Raw genomic sequence first — 17,778 nt, forward strand, 5'->3', positions numbered from 1 at the left:
TGACATTGTCAGGAATGAGAAATTCAGCGGGCTTGTGTAGCGACCAGTGTGTGAGCATGTGATACTGAGGAAATGCAGATGCTATTTTTGCATCTTCTATGTTTAAAGCAAGAATTGTTGGACAGAATTTCATTCATTTATCTATTTTCTATAGCACTGTCGCAAGATAACTTCTCTCTTAGACAGTGCAATAGCCAGTTTAAATCTCGTCCTCGCACTTAAACGTACATTAGTTGTTGGCTTAACATTGGGATGTCACAAAATGGGGTCAAAGCAATACAGTAAACAACCCTCCATTGCGGGTTCTAGGTTCACGGTCCATCTCTCTTGCGGATTTTCTTTATACATTTGTAATTCTCTTGTGTTCTGGTCCGTGTTAATTTGGGGTGTGATTCCACTGTCGGCCACAAGGTGGCAGCGCGCTATTATTTTACACTGTCAATTGGGAAGAAGGTTGAAAACAGGAAGTAGACATCAAGATTAGTCTAGTTTGTGGTAAAAATGATTCTGCGTTGAATCCTCTGTAATCCTGCTTTTTACGCCTACTGAAAGCAACAGCTGTGAGTTAATTTTATCATGTACAATACATCTTTGTATATGATTATTAATATAATGTGAGGTTCTAGCTTAAGTTTGTTAGTTTGTGGGAAAAGGTTTGTCTTATCTTTTGCTATTGTGCTTGCTCAATTTGTACCTAACTCTATGTAGTATTTAAATTTTATACATTGTGGATTTTACCTATTACGGGCACGGTCTACATCATAACTCCCTTAATGCAGAGGGTGTTTACTGTACTTTATTATTTTGACAGGGCTTTGGCCTGAGCACAAAAAAGCAGAATGCACAAGGTTTTTTTTTTTTTGTGTGTGCAAATAATGAAAGGTAATCATTTAAAGAAAAAAAGAAAATAGGTGAATACTACTAGTTTCACATAACAGTATCTTATGACCTTGTTGTATATTTTTGTGGTTGTAGTTTGTAATGCTATTGAATTGTACGGCATCATTCTTTGTTACTTTGAAACAGCAAGAGAAAACTTTTAATGCAACTCCTGAATTGGAGTTTAGGAGAGTGTGCCTGGCAGTGCACAGGAGGCCAAGTGGTAAAGACGTCTGTCTCACAATTCTGAAGTTCTGGATTTGATTCTCTTCCTTTTTCTCGTGCTGGCATTGGTTTTCTCCATATTCCAAAAATATACATGTGAGATTCATTAAGTCATTCACTGCCATTGACCAGCTGTAGACTTTTAAAAAATCATTTGAACTATTTCTATTAGTTTAATTTTTTTTCATTTTTGTTAGCAAGAGTACGAAAACCTATACTTTTTTTGTACATTTAGAAAATATATAAAATTTGTGATTAATCGTGAGTTAACTAGTGAAGTCATGCGATTAATTACGATTACAAATTTGAATCACCTATGCCCCTAATTTTTAATAAAAAATAAATAAAAATAAAAATAAATAAAAAATGTGTTTAATTTTTAACAATCTTTTTTCTTTTTTTTAAAGAAAAGATTATTAAAAATTAGGGGCACCAGGCGATTACAATTTTTAATCGTAATTAATCGCATGACTTCACTAGTTAACTCACGATTAATCACAAATTTTAGATCTGTTATGAATGTACCAAAACAATTCTAGGTTTTCATACTCTTGTTAACAAAAGTGGAAAAAATTTTAAACTAATAGAAATAGTTCAAATGAATTTTTGACGTCTATAGCCGTCAATGGCAGTGAATGAGTTAAAGACTAATTATCAAAATGTTTCAATGTGAGTGTAAATTGTTTGTCTATATTTGTCCTTTGATTGGCTATTAAGCAGGCCAGTGTTAACCACAGGCTTTGCCTTAGCTGCAAAAAGTGTTATAGAAAATTGATAGAATGGATCCATTCGATGCATCACTCAAGGCTAATGTGGTTGCATCATATTTGCTTACCTCCAGGTGTGTGTCTCTCTGGGCCAGCATACCTTGGATCTGTTTGGCCATGGAGCTAAAGACCAACTTTAGGTCCGCACCTTCCACCTCCAGCAACTCTTCCCACTGGAGCGGCAGCACCGAGCGCGGATCCTGAGTGACCTGCAGCCAACACACAGTTGACTAGGTGGGACACAAATCAACTACTACGGTAATCTTTTACTCAGCGGTGTGAAGGCCAAGTAAGATGATCCTCTATTTATTTTTGTTTATTATTGAAAAGAAAAATATGCGTGTCCATAAATTGCAAAAGAAATGATCGCTTGCAAAGGAGGGGAGGTCTGAGATGTCGTCAGGTAGTTTTATAAGCAGCAAGCGGGGGTGCATCTATCGACACAGAGAGGACACCTCTTCACCGCTCTGATTTATGAGGCAAAGAAGCCTGGAACGAAAAAGACTCGTGGGCAACATGCTGTTACTGTAATTCAGTCATGCTGCTCTGCAACATGCTGTTTCTGTAATGTGGGCAATTATTCATGGGGCGTTTTTTTTTTTTTTTTTTACGTCCAATTGGCATCCGTGCTTTATTGAAACGGACAGTTTGACAGAAAATGAGAAGAGGGAGAAAGGTTCACGTATAACAGAGGTGGAGGTCCTTTCAGGCTGCTGCTGCTGCTGCTGGAATGAAAAAGAGCTCTTTTCACACTTCAGTTAAAAAGAAAAAAAAAAAACTCCTTACTAAATCCTTTTAAAGAATAAAAATCCCCATGGAAAATCTCCCCGGAATTGAGGGTCAATCTGTGAATAATATTAAAGTCATTGTGGATTAGGTTCAGCCTGCACCTGAACGCACCTGTTGAATGCAGACGGCGAGGGCAGCCTGTGTCTCGATGTCCAGAGACTGGATCTGCTGAATGAACGTCTCTTTATGCTCACACTGCGGATGCAAGAAATAAACTCAATCAGGTGCGTTCATTAATGGCACAGAAAAATCTTTTATTTCTGTACACTTGACACATAAAGCCTCTTAAGAAATCAGTAAACCAATCAATCTTGTTGTTAATTGATTCACTCTGATTTGATTAGTATTCAAGTTCCAGCTCACGGTTTACCACGAGCAAGGACGTTCGCTCCCGGCCCGTATCATTTTGGGGATGGGGTCCTTCACATTTCTCACGTTCCGTCAAAGATTTTTAAGGATAAAACGCGGACGCTGGGTACACTCTAAAAAGAGAATTGTTGAACCAAATTAAGATTACAAATTGAATTGTTGACCAAAAATCGCTTCAATTGGTAACAAACGATTTAATTAAGTTAATCCAAAGGAATATATTAAATTTAATTAATTAAGAGCTTATTAAACTTAATATATTCACCTGAATTAAGTTAATACAAAGTGACTCCAATCCAAAGTATTAACTCTTTTACCGCCCAAAATGTTTATTGACGTGTACTAAAATCAATGAATGCCGCCAAAAACGACTTTTTTTTTCCTCAATGGGCAGTGCAACGTCTTTTGCAGCGCTGGTTTGTGAATGGGGTTGTGAAAATCCAAAAATACCCACTAACTATGGCCTGCAGATGGCAGCATTGTCTCTCTTTTCAATGGGCTCCAGGGTATTAAATTACATGAAAACATGGCGGATCTTAAGAAATAGAACGTTTTCAAGGATGCTGTGAATGATCAAAGCGTTTGTCACATTAAATTTAATTCCCAGAGTGTCACTAAACAAAAAATATTAGTGTCAAAGTCATTGTTGTGCAGAAAATGTATCTTTCACAAAAAGCTTGTTTTCGAAATCGGCTGGCACTTTAGGGGTTGTTTTTTGGTTAATGTTTGGCTGTAAAAGAGTTTAATCAACTCATAATTAATTAAACTTAATATATTCACTTTGGACTAACTTAATTAAATCGTGTGTTACCAATTGAAGAGATTTTTTTTTTCAAGTTGATCAACAATTCAATTTGTAATCTCAAATTTTTTAGAGTGTAGCTTTAAAGCACGTTTGTGGCCCCGGAACAGTTGAATTAAGCTACCCTGCCTTAGCTAGGCTCCTCAATAAATATTAAATCATATTCATTCTTTGTCAACAACTAATCCACTAATCAAGATCTCGTACGAAAATATGTTAATGAGCCCATCATTCACATAAACACAGTTTATAAATATTTTTTTTAATGTGATCGTTAAGTGAAATTTATGATACATTATGTTCTGTCTACTATAAACCTGCACATACAACAAGATGGCAACTAGACTAATAATTCAAGGAACTAACCAAGCTGCTACAAAATTACTATTTAAAGTCTCAGGTAAGGCTTACGAACACATAAATGACTAATGACTAGATTTTATCACAGCAAAAAAAAGGGAGGCACTCTAAATAGTCATTTAATCTGCAATTGAATTTGATGAATTGCTTGAGCAATCTTTTACTCGACAAGCTGTTTCAGTTGCCTGTTTTTTTTCTTTCTTAAATAATCCTCCAGCTTTGCCGTTTCTAAATGCCACGAAAGGTTTGAGGGCTTCAGTGCTTCGCTGGACAACCCACACTGCACAGCCGGTCTCTCGGCTCTGCCTCATTCCCCCCCCACCCCCCACCCCCACCCTTGCACAAAGCCGCACTTAATGAACTGGGGATTGCACTTTCGCAAGTACATCGTTTTCGTCATCATTTTTTTTCACTTGGAAAAAACGTATCCAACCTTGGACTGACCTAAAACTGAGATTGTGAGCCAAGTAGGCCTTCTTTCATGTTCCCACAGACATAATAGGAAATCTTGTAGAAAGTCCAAATGAAATGTTTTCTTTTTTTTTTTTTACTTCATGCAGCAGCAATAAATAGCTCCCATTACTTGTCCATACAGCAAAAATATCTGTATTCAAGTTTCTACTGAAAATATAATCCATTCCAACCCATTTTAGATGTAGGTCTGATGCTCACAAAATACAAAACAGTCCCACTGGTCTCTGCCAGTAACAATTCTTACTCCATTCATGAGCTAACATAGCAACACAATAGCGGCTGCCTCACCTGCACGGCACATCCGAGCAAGAGTAGCAGCAAGCGCCTCAGTTCCTCCACAGCTGCCTCTGAACACACAGAGATGCAGTAAGCGTCATCATTATCATCACCATCATGGCCTCGCTGTCATTATCACCGTAATGCTTTGCACTGATAAGGACTGCCGAATGAAGCGGACTGGCTATGCTGCCGCACAGATAGGATCACAGGATTATCTTGTACCTCTGAAGGGGTCTTGGCCCAAGATGGCGATGTTGGGGAGAGGCATCAATATCAACTGCTGCAGGTTCTCCTAGACAAAAAACATTCATGTGATCAGAGAAAAACATTATATGAATTTGAAGAGAATTAGAAAAAACGTTTAAAGATTAGCCAGCATTTGACATAACTTCGTAATTGTACTCCTGGAAATCTGAATTATAGTTATTATATTATTATTAATTATATATTATGCATTATCTAGACGAACCTCGCTATTCGCAGGGCATATGGACCTGGCTAGCTTGCGAATAGGGAAAAGCCGTGAATAAATGACGGCCATTGAAATGCTTTTTTTTTTTTTTTTTTTTTTTTTTACAAACCCAAACGATTCTTCAAAAAACATTATACAAACATAAACATTCAACCAATGTTTTCCACAACAAATGAGGTGGAAATCTTGCAATATATATTTATATATATAAATAATCTTGAGGGAAAAAATCCTCTAATGTGTGAATCTGCAGGTGGCAAAGTACGAGTATCAATTAAATTATTATATGAAAATCATCAGGTAACCCAGTATAACATCCCAAGTTCATATTTATTTAACTAAAATGTATTAAGAATCTTTCAAGATTGAACATTCTCTATTCATTTCATTTGGTATTTATTTAGCACACAAAAAAACAGACTACCACAAAAAGCTGTTCTGACAGTATTAAAGAAAAATCTCAATAACTAAAAATACAACAACAACAAAAATTGTTTTATGTTGTGTAAAGTGCTTTGTGACAGCTAAGGCTGTTTGAAATAACTTGACTTGACTTAAATATTGTGGATGACGCTACACCATGGCTAGGGGGTGCTATAGCACCATTAGAAATCGGTTTAGCCGCATTTATTATTATTATTATTATTATTATTATTATTATAGCCCTTCCAGCATTTTATTTGATACTCTAAAATAAAAATAAACAAATAATATGTTCTTCCAAAATAATAATTATTTTATTTTGAAAGATAAAAATGCCAAAGGTTTCTGTAGTGTATTTGTTTTCCAGCTCCCAAATATTGTGTAAATATATATTTGGGTGTAGCAAACTTTTGGCTGGTAGTGGAAACATTCCCTTAGTTTTACACCCTCATTAGCTTGGTTTGGTTTGGTTTGGTTTGGTCACATCTCAAATGTACAGTACACAATGTCAAAACAGCCTGACGCAAGATTTACAGGAGCATGATTCAACTGCTGTCACTGCCTTGACACAAATTCTATGTTATGACCACAAAGCAGCACCTTTGCCAAGTTATCCTCCCTTAACGACATCTCGGGTCTCTCTGTTGCAACAGAATGTGTTTCACTTGGGTCTATTAACAATCTGTTCTCCTGAACAAAAAAACACTTAGAAAAGTACTAGACAAGCAAAAAGCGCTTCTCTTTGTTTCCAACACAAACTGGCTCCTGGAAAGTTTTGATGATGATGCCGGTTCACTGAGACCAGACATGCAGGATGAGCCAGCATGTGGCCAATGTTCAACATTCACTCCCACGGTTACGCATGTACAGCACTTTAACAAGCAACTTTGTTTTTGTTTAACATATTTTCCTCCATAGGAAGTAATGGAAGTGCTTTGTAGAAATAATATTAATAAATATTGTCAATAGTGTTCATTTCATCAACGAAAACTAAGCTAAAATAATTTCGTCAACACACATTTTTCACTGGACTAAAACTCTACTAGACTTTAATAAACAATAACTGAGACTAAATTAGTATGCATTTTCGTCGACTAATGAAGACGAGACGAAAATGTTCTTCACTTTGGACTAAAATCTATGGACATTTTAGTTCATGAACAAAAACGAGACAAAAATGATATGATTTTGTAAAATCTCGTCTCTGCTAATCTGTCGCTGTGACACTGTCACACCCCCTTTCAAAACATGCTAATCTCACCGCTAAACTAATGCTGGCTAATTTACTAGCTCATAGCATGGAGCCATATTAGCCACTTGTTGATATACTGTAATTGAGTGTGAAGTTGTTTTTCATAAAAAAAAAAGATGAGAGAACATTTTCTGTGAAATAATTTTAGATCCGAAATGTTAATGTTAATAATCTGCTGACCAAAAAAAAAAGGGTTTAAATGATTGTCCTGACTAAAACTAGACAAATAAAATTATGTTTTTTTGGACTAAAATAAAGACTGAAATGCTAGATTTATAGTCGACTAAAAATGGACTGAATAAAAACGGGATGAGGTTGACTATGACAAAAACTAACAAGCGTGGTTGAAACTGGACTAAAACTAAGACTAAATTTAAATATGGCGGATAAAATTACACTAATTGTCAATAATCTCTTAAATTTGTAGCTAGGTAGGTAGCTAGCTAGCTAGCGCTAAAGCTATCTTAGCTAGCTAAAGCTAAGGGAGGTAGCGAGGAAGAATACATACGCAAACACTATATGCTGCGGGGACATTAATAAAAATAAAAATGTGTGCCGCTACAGAACACATTTGACGGATTTAGTATTTAAAAAGTATTTGGAGGCATTTCAGATTAGAAAAAAAAAGGATCTAAACCAGTGTTGTGCAAGTCGTGCTTGGCAAAAATTACAACAAATCAACTTTCCCCGGCTCATAAACATGCTATTGCAGGAAAATACTTGTGAATTTGAAAAACTTGTCAGAATTTCCAACACATCGGGAAAAATGTGCGAGGGCTAGACATGGTTATTAACAAGCTAGTGAACCCATAGTCTCATTTTATCAATATAGAGATATCTGGCATGAATATTGAGAATCTTGTCCATTTCGGCGAACCCGTTAAAGCAGTAATTCCGAGATAGGCAGCATGCTTGGCAACACAATTTGAGCATATCTTCTGGCAAATTTTGAAAAATATTAAATCAAACTGGATAATGTCATGCAGCGCCTGTCCAAAAACCTGTCATTTCTGGCGGGAACAACTTCAAGTCTTTGTTGTTTTTTTTTTGTTTTTTAACACTAAAGACGGAGCAAACTGTGCCTCCTTCCAAGCTGCTAATTTCAGCTTCAATGATGACGACCAAACTTTTTTTTGCTGTTAATTAAAAAATGCTTATTGTCACAGAGCCACAGACTGACTTTGGCTTGCTGCTCTGCCACCTGTTCGCATATTCCTGCTGTATCCATGGACACGCAATCATCAGAGTGCGGGGGGGGGGAAAGTCACAATTACTGCTCACTCTGCCGCATCCTGCATGTATTAAGTGCACGCCGCTCGAGAGGCAATGTACGCACGGGGCCGAGATCCTTTGAGTGCAGCCGACCTGAGGTTTCTGCTTCTTCGGGGCATTTCACATAGAAATGATGTGAAGCCAAACAGACGAAATTGAACAGTTTTGTGCCGAAGATTGCCGTTGATGTCGTCATGCTCGGGGGCGATTCCTTCTGCGGCGTGACAGACAAAAATGTAGTTGACAAGTGTAGTGTTGACATCAGCATTTGGCGCCATCATCAATATGCCGTTTATTCCACAGATTAACGACATGGCTGACACACGTGCAATTATCTGCTGCCACGCTAAGCGCCGGCATCTGCCAGCCTGCGCCGTTAGTGGGAGTGCAGTTTTCCGTAGCAAATGAGTAGACGAGGAATTAGTCCTGATCTCTCTACGAAAGTCGGCCTCCGAAAATAATCAACTGCTTTTAAGTTCTGCATTCACAAATTTCCACCAGGCTTCTGGTTGAGAGTTGTAATCCATCTGCAACATTATGATCTCCATATCGCGTAGTCATCCGTTTGGCTGTTCAGATGGATTCACTTTACACACCAGATTTCCTCTGTAGATTATCCAACTTAATTAGGACGTCACTTTTGGATGCTTATTAGCTTTATATCTGGTGGCAGAGGTGACAGATGCAGATTTTTATTATATTTTATATTGAATGGAATCAGCCGGCGACCACTCCAGTGAACCTGGCCTCTCGCCCATAATCACCTGGGGTAACCCACGATGATGACAAGCAGTATAGAGTATAAAGAATGGAGAGCAGTAGTTCCTGACCGTTGCTATTGAAAATCCACCACGCTTATAATTACATTTATTATTATTATTATTATTACATTTACATTTACGCTTATAAAATAATATTAATGATAATAATGAGCAGGTTTAAAAATGCAAACTCCCCTTCTAAACAGACAATTCACTGCGCCCGCCTAAGCGCAGCCGTGCACCGCCACCCACAGAATCAACAAAGATTTAACAGTCTGCCATTTCTTTGAGGTTTCACATTTTGAGCCAAATTAAATCCTATAAAACGCTGCTGAATTGTTTATAGCTGAAACTGTGACAGTTTTCAAGGTTCCGACTTTTCCTTGTTGATTAATGAGACAACTCATTCATCCGCCTCGTGCCAAATTTGGTATCTGTATCGTTATTTGGTATCTATCTATCTATCTAGCTATCTATCTATCTATCTATCTATCTATCTATCTATCTATCTATCTATCTATCTATCTATCTATCTATCTATCTGTCTGTCTGTCTGTCTGTCCATCGATCATCTGTCTGTCTGCCTCTATCCATCCGTCTGTCTGTCTATCTATATATCGATCTAGTTTGTCTGTCTCTATTTCTGTTTGTCTGTCTGTCTCTATTTCTGTTTGTCTGTCTGTCTCTCTGTCCGTCTGTCTCTCTATCCGTCTGTCCGTCTATCATCTATCTGTCTGTCTGTCTCTCTATCCGTCTGTCCGCCTGTCTGTCTGTCTCTCTATCCGTCTGTCCGTCTATCATCTATCTGTCTGTCTGTCTTTCTGCCTGTCCGTCCGTCTGTCCCTCTGTCCGTCCGTCCATCCGCCCATCTATCTGTCTATCTATCGATCTAGTTTGTCTGTCCCTCTATCTGTTTGTCTGTCTGTCTACCTGTCCGTCTGCCTTTCTATCCGTCTGTCCGTCTATCATCTATCTGTCTGTCTGTCTGTCCGCCTGTCTGTCTGTCTCTCTATCCGTCTGTCCGTCTATCATCTATCTATCTGTCTGTCTTTCTGTCTGTCCGTCCCTCTGTCCGTCCGTCCATCCGCCCATCTATCTGTCTGCGTCTGTCGGTCTATAAACAAATGTAGCTCATTACATACTCTGGCAAGGATTGTTTTGGTTCCAAAAAGATCAGTACTGCACTAGAAGACCCAAGAGTGTCTATACAGTAGGTCTACTGGATTAAAGCCACAAATACTTGACACTCCCTGCGTGGGAATTGGCGTCCCTGTTCAAACTTTATTTGAGTTCTGAACTTTTATAATGAATCCCCAATGATGAGGGTAGTAAAAGACCAAAAGACCAAGCACATTTTATGTAAGCAAAAAATTACTGTCCACAGGCCTTGTGTCAAACACACATTGCCGTCGTCTTACATTGACTTGATGTGAATCAAGCGTTGCTCTGAGCTTTCAAAACACGAGTGATTCATGAAAAATAAGGAAGTGAAACCCGAAAAAGTGTGGTTGCTATGTTGTGTGACTAGCAACTTCACCTGACCGTTGCTCAGGGAGACATTCTCTGTCTCCTCAGTCCTCCTCGAGAGAAACTAGAAGGTAATTTCTTCAAATGACGCCAGCACATGCGCTCTGCACAAAAATGAAACTGCAACCTCTTTGATAAACAGTCTGTTCGTGTCCTGCCTTGCCACCAACCACAATGGCAGCTAAAAGAAAATCACCCAATTTGCTTCATAATAGAGGAAGGAAATGTTCTGTTTCATCTTCTTGTTCGTGCAAATGCGCCGCCATCCCCTGAGTGCACTTCCAACTATTTACAATATCCCTAGGAGGAATGCTCTTGTAGTGAGACTAATAGTTGCTTCACTTTTCCATCTTGTTCTCTGTTTTTGCAACCTTACAGCGAGAAACGCTCTCCTCCATCCCTCCCTCTCTCTTGTAGCCTTGAGTTATGTTTTAGTAGAAGAATGTCTCTGCCTTTTAAGAGGCTTTTCTATTTATAATGAGATGGAAGTTGTTTCAGTTCTTGCCCTAGAAGAGCCGTTTCACCTCTTTTTCATCTGGAAACGCTTTTATGTCATATGCATTTTTTGGCAAAGTAAATGTCATTAGTAAGTCTCATTAACTAATTACCCATTACGTATAATTTGTCCCAGTAAAGTGAATATAAATATCTTGTGAATCTCACACATCACAGTGAAGAGTATTGTTAACCACTGAGAATTTGAATGTTAAAAAATACAATAGGACTCGGTTTAAAAAATCGATTAATCAATATTGAATCAATTTTCCTTTTCATAGCCCAATAATGATTCATAAAACCATAACTCGAATTGTTTTCATGTATTTTTTTTTTCCATAAATTTAGAGTGCTAAATGTTTTGTTTGTTTGTTTTTACGGTATTTTCATATATTTACTAAGGACCTGACTTATTACACTTTAAGACAATTGAGCATTTTTTTAAAAGGATAGTTGACTCATTGAGCCCATTTCAGCCGTAAAAAGTTAATATTTTGTCCAGAATGAATTTGATAACGTCATTATTTTTCTTGTACAATTAATAACTTTAAAAACGAATTTTTCCACTTGCTGTCGACTGAAGATGACATCACCTGTGCTGAAGAAGTTGGTAACGACCAATCACGGCTCACCTGTTTTCTGGGTTTGGTCAGCAAACTGAGCCATGATTGATCGTTACCAACTTCCTCAGCACAGGTGATGTCATCTTCAGTCGACAGCAAGTGGAAAATTTCGTTTTTAAAGTTATTAATTGTACAAGAAAAATAATGACGTTATCAAATTCATTCTGGACAAATTATTAACTTTTTGCAGCTGAAAATGAAAAAGTATCCCTTTATATATTTGTATTTTTTTGGTGTTGGACCAAAACCTTGTACCTCTGAAATCATCATTTTTAACTCTTTGACTGCCAAAAACGTTAAATAACGTTTAGTAAAATTCTATGGAGGAGTGCCAAAGACGTTAAAAGACGTTTGTTTCAAAACAGAGGTGAAACTAACCATTTTCTATTGTTGATTACTGAAAAACGGAATAAGGTAGAAACAAACTTTTTTTCTGATGAAAGATGAGAGTCCAATCTTTCATTTGGTAGTATGTGTGTTTCCATAGTCCAAACACATAATTTTCTGTGGACCTTGAAAGATCAGTCAAAATGCTTAAATCGGCTGGCACCCACGGCATCCCTTTTCTGAAAACGTCTGGCAGTCAAAGAGTTAAGGAGACGCCAAAAACGTGATATTTCTTCAACCAAAGTCTCAAGGGGCTGGACTCTATTCTAGCGGGTTGCGCGTGGCTAGCCACCAGCTAGCTTGCTAGCTAACAGGGGCTCCACGACGAACCGGTAGCATGTTTGAGTCAGGAATCTGAACCAGGATTGTGTTTGAAGAAATAGAAATCCAAACACTAAAATGATCCTGATAATCAAATGTAGCATCGTGACCTTTCCCAGCGACGTCTCAGCTACCTGGTAGAAGGCTCGCAGGTGTCGATTTAAGATGGAGAAATTTTGGATCCTCGGCATGTAGTCTTCCGTGTTGCTGTCGAACAACCTCTCCACTCTTGGGTTGGGGTCTCTGCGACACACAATCACAGGCGTCACCTTGACATGTTAGCGTATTTACAGTGGCTTGATCAAACAGCTCGTTACCACATTTTAGCCCCAGATGAAAACAAAAATCTGTATGCAGTGGTGGAATTCTGCAGTCGCTGAATAAAATTTTAATAAGCCCGCCACGCTGCCAGTGAGAATCCTCATGCAATTAGCTGTTGAAATAACCGAGGTTAAGTCGGGCCAAATTAATCAGCCTTCCGCCAACTACTGACCGAAGATCCTGTCTTGTCAATTACGGAAGATATGGTTTGAAATTTTTTTTTTAAAAAAATAGCACGCTGATGAGGAGTTCAGTTGAGATGATTAACAGGGCGCCATGTATGCAGAACCCATTTCATGTTTCATTGGATATTTGTGGCAAATATGAATGGATTGCGAATTAATGCCATTTATCAAAGTGACTGTAGAACAATGCAAGCATTATGAATGTGAGTGTGATAAATGTTATATTAAATTTATGCAAGACAATAAAAGCAATTTTTTTATTATGCTTCAAAGAACACTTTTTTGCTTTATCTGGTTGTAATGTTAACCATTTAGGCTTTAATACTTTTTTTTTTAAACATATCTCCAATTGGCGCAGATTTTTTTTAATTCATCCATCTATTTTTTTATAGTGTACAATACGGACAATTTAGTATTTTATTAATTGGAACAAACTCCACCAAAGGAGACTCAACCCCAAACTTTGTCTGACCGCATCCTGACATGCAACTGGTTCTAAACAAGCCTTACATGATCCTCATGACCTCGTTGAGGAAAATCCCATTGGTCAGTCTGAGGTAGCAGTCCCGGGAATTATGGGAAACGGAGTTCACTTCGATGTACTGACTGGAGAGTAGAACGCCGTTCTCCATCTCCACCATTTTCTCAAAGAGATGAACCTAAAAGAGAAAACAAGTTTAGGACAATATAATACATGCATACAAATCTATATACATGAAAAAAGATGGTCACAGCAGGTCAGTAAGTTAAACTGAAATTGAAAAAAAACATTTACGTTAACAAAATAAAATAAAAATTAGCATGCTTTTTATAAAACTAATTGAACATTTCATGTTTACAAAACTAACAAGAATTAACTATAATTATAGCATAAATGTCCTTTGTTTTCATCTTTGGTATTTAATTTAATACATCAGCCTTTGGCGTTGATTTTGAATGTATTTATTTTGATATTAACTGCAACAAGGATGTTCGAAAGTGTGTCGCAGAGAAAAAAAACTCAAAACGGGAAAAAAAACTATCATTAAAATTCCAAAACTACAGTATATTAACCCTGTAACCAACACAGCATCAATGCTAGTTTCGTTAGCGTGTCTATAGCATTTTGGATTACACGTTAGCATTAAGCTAGCACAAGGCAAAGTTATAGCCTTTGGGGTTGATTTTTAAATGTATTTATTCTGATATTACCCGGAACAAGGACGCTCAAAAGTGTGTCGCAGAGGAATAAAAATCAAAACGAAATAAAAATAAAAGCTAACATGAAAATTCCAAAACTACAGTATGTTAACCCTGTAACCAACAGAACATCAATGCTAGTTTCGTTAGCGTGTCTATAGCATTTTGGATAACACGTTAGCATTAAGCTAGCAGACTTTTCTAAGGCAAAGTTATAGCCTTTGAGGTTGATTTTTAAATGTATTTATTCTGATATTACCTGGAACAAGGACACTCAAAAGTGTGTCGCAGAGGAATAAAAATCAAAACGAAATAAAAATAAAAGCTAACATGAAAATTCCAAAACTACAGTATATTAACCCTGTAACCAACACAGCATCAATGCTAGTTTCGTTAGCGTGTCTATAGCATTTTGGATAACACGTTAGCATTAAGCTAGCATACTTTTCTAAGGCAAAGTTATAGCCTTTGGGGTTGATTTTTAAATGTATTTATTCTGATATTACACGGAACAAGGACGCTCAAAAGTGTGTCGCAGAGGAATAAAAATCAAAACGAAATAAAAATAAAAGCTAACATGAAAATTCCAAAACTACTGTACAGTATATTAACCCTGTAAACAAAACAGCATTGATGCTAGTCTCGTTAGCGTGTCTATGGAATTTCGGATTACGCTTTACCATTAAGATAGCAGACTTTGCTCAGGCAAAGTTTTGTTTAGTTTTAAAATTTAACTGGAGTGGCAAAAACTAGGACACTTTTGAAGAACTTTTCAATATCTGCTGCTTGTGAAATTCGCTGCCACCTTTTAGCTTTTCCTTGTTTGCTGACAATCTCAAAAAATGTAGGGTCACTGGTAAATTGAATTACCACTAATAATACACAAGGTCTTTCTCCCCTCTGTTTAGTTCATAATTTTTTTTGGGGGGAGGGGTTGAGTTATAGTAGGCTAAAACATTTAAAAAAAAAAAAAATTCTTATTTTAAACCTCAGTATTGTTTATTCGGTAATTTTACCAATTTGACATGTCATCATCATTGCTCTCTTTCTTTTTCCTCTTTTTTTAATTTTTATTTTGTATGTGCACGTGCGTGTCTATGTGTGTGTGTGTGTGTGCATGTGTGCGTGCGTGTGAGTGTGTACTCATTAGTTCACCTAAAACCTATTAAAAATCCCGTACCGTTCACCTAAACCTAACTTCAGAATCCAGCTAGAGTCAGCTAAAACTAATCACATCCAGTCGTGCAGATATACTCGAATAAAGTTCGCCTGTCTGCCTTCTTCCACCTTTTCTCCAACAGATTTTTGCATATTTCTGCCATTAATTGTAGATTAATAATAACATCATGTGGTGTCTCACCATCATTGGGTAACTTTGGCCCAAAGCCAAATGCAGAGCAGAAAAAAGCACTTCTTAAATGAATGAGTTTTTGGTCCTGATGGACCTCAGTGGGCGAGCGGCAAAGGCCTCTTGAGTGACAACAATGCAAACGGGGGAGCCTTTTCACACAAGCCGGCACGCAGAAGCCGCTTTACACCCGTGTGGACAGGTGGGACTAGCGCGCTCACGCTTAGAAAGCGCTTCACGGTGACAAGCAGCCAAATGGGGCGGCAGCCAATGTTTCAAGCTCTGCTAAGAAGAGCTGCCAATGCAAATGGCGGTATAATGAAGTTTATTTCCACCTGCACTGTTGGTAAACGGAGACACAAGCTGGAAGTGGCTGGGCATCTGAGGTGAGACCACGTGCTTGAGGTCTTGAGGGTAAACAAGGCGGTGCGCGTCATTCGGCGCATGACTCGCGGGGCGGAGCTCCCTCTGAGTAAGTGCATTGGCAAAATCCCCTCAAGGAAGATGCACAATGTCTACAAACTGCAGGCGCAATGAAGAATATGACATCTTAAAAGCTGGCCTAACCATCAGGCACGTGCACACTTAAACACTGGTGCTTAAGCACCAGCTTTCTGCTGGAGCCGAGTGTGTGTGGGGGGCTCATCAATATTTAGAAAATTTAAATCACACTCTGACATCAATTTCCTCCAAAAGGGCACGTATTTGTGTTTTTGTGAAAATTGTGTCTCATCTCTCATGTAGTGCAGACCGCCAGCCACCAGGCCAAACCGCTGCAACTGCAGGGTCTCATTTGCCCCGCAGCATCTGACAGTCGGACAGACTGTTTGGTCCAAATGAAACGATAGTACTTCAATTTTAGTACCGCTGAAATTATTACAGGGCTACTGGCCCAACGGTTTTGTATAGTTAGGGGTGTGCCAAAAAATCGATTCTCATTTAGTACAATTCAGAATCTATTTTAAATGTCCCAAAATCGATTTTATTAAAATTATTTTATACTGTCTTCCCTTTGTTTGTGTGTGCCTTTATTGGGAGCGCTGTTCATGTTGTACTCGATGTGGCCACTTAGGGGCAGTGTGGTTCCACGCGGTCTGATACACTGTTAAGTTGTAGCCACATTAGAGAGTAGAAGGAAAAAGTCACAATCAAGTTATTCCAATAAAAGTTGTTTTTTTTTTGTAGCGTGGAGCCGTTCTTTTGAGTGATAAAAGTGCCACGAGTGGCTCGCTAATTAGCATTAGTGAGTTAGACTGGAGTAGATCTTTACGATCTATAAATTGAAGCAAAAATCATTGTCAATCAAATCATTGTGAATCAAAAATCTTTTTCTCAATCGAAAACCGATTCTGAATCGAATCGCACACCCAAAAATCGGAATCGAATCGAATCGTGAGACATTCAAAGATTCCCACCTCTAGTAAACATACACCAAAAATGGTTTGGGGGGATTTAATCAAATCTAATATTGGGGTCTAAGGAACTGAGCGATAAAAGAAAAAGGGGGTCTTCAAAGCAGCACATCCACTTGTTAAAAAATAGTGACCACCACGCCGCCATTTTGCCACTTGCTGTCGACTGAAGATGATGTCACAGTTGCTCATGTCAGGTAACAACCAATCAAAGCTCATCTTCAAAATACAGGTGAGCTGTGATCGGCCGTTGCCTAAACCCTGAGCAACTGTGATGTCATGTTAAGTCGACAGCAGGTGGCAAAATGGCTGCCCCCCTGAGATGGATTTTTTTTTTTTAATGGCTGGATTTTGCTTCTTAACTCGTTTTCCACAAATGTAATATTAATCAGAATGTCCTGTTTAGACTAGTTGGATCACATTTAACATATTGTCAAGAAATGCATGTTTAAGCTTGACTTCCACTTTAAAATTGTGCTAAATGACAGTCAGTTGAGGTATATTTATAATGGTAATGGTATATTATTAGTGTAATGCTAACTGTCAGAAAACTAAAATAATGAATACTGTGTTCTCAGCTCTCAGTAAATCGCTCCTAATTATTATGCAGAACATTGATTTCATTCATTCTTCTTCTTTTTTATTACAGCATAAAGCCATCAAAAGAAAGGCGACTAAAGCAGAAAGAAAAGGAACAGCCGCTCAAGGTAACAGAGCTCCAAAATCCTGGATCTGTTCAGATTTTTTCGTTTTTCAATTTCGTCTTTTTTTGGGGGCTTGAGCAACAGGCTTAAAAAATGTCTGTGTCATGAATCCCGCTTTACATCATACATTCTCCTCATTGAGCAAAAAGGGG

The 17,778-nt window shown here is 38.0% G+C and overlaps 1 protein-coding gene and 1 long non-coding RNA gene across 2 annotated transcripts in view; one reads left to right on the top strand and one right to left on the bottom strand.

Annotated features, from left to right (window-relative positions):
* Nucleotides 1–17,778, bottom strand: part of ccdc88b (coiled-coil domain containing 88B) — a 65,020-nt gene that overhangs the window by 46,691 nt on the left and 551 nt on the right. The window contains exons 2-7 of the mRNA XM_077577454.1: nucleotides 13,494–13,642; nucleotides 12,612–12,720; nucleotides 5,167–5,236; nucleotides 4,954–5,012; nucleotides 2,772–2,855; nucleotides 1,940–2,080 (exon numbers count right to left, since the gene is read on the bottom strand). Coding sequence (XP_077433580.1) covers nucleotides 1,940–2,080; nucleotides 2,772–2,855; nucleotides 4,954–5,012; nucleotides 5,167–5,236; nucleotides 12,612–12,720; nucleotides 13,494–13,642 — 612 coding nt within the window. The remainder of the gene's footprint in view (nucleotides 1–1,939; nucleotides 2,081–2,771; nucleotides 2,856–4,953; nucleotides 5,013–5,166; nucleotides 5,237–12,611; nucleotides 12,721–13,493; nucleotides 13,643–17,778) is intronic.
* Nucleotides 454–17,630, top strand: LOC144058862 (uncharacterized). The gene is made up of 4 exons (XR_013295501.1): nucleotides 454–560; nucleotides 1,946–2,105; nucleotides 2,785–2,884; nucleotides 17,572–17,630. It is a non-coding gene; the product is annotated as an uncharacterized LOC144058862 (long non-coding RNA).

This window comes from Vanacampus margaritifer, chromosome 10, assembly GCF_051991255.1.
Source record: "Vanacampus margaritifer isolate UIUO_Vmar chromosome 10, RoL_Vmar_1.0, whole genome shotgun sequence".
Lineage (NCBI taxonomy): Eukaryota > Metazoa > Chordata > Actinopteri > Syngnathiformes > Syngnathidae > Vanacampus > Vanacampus margaritifer.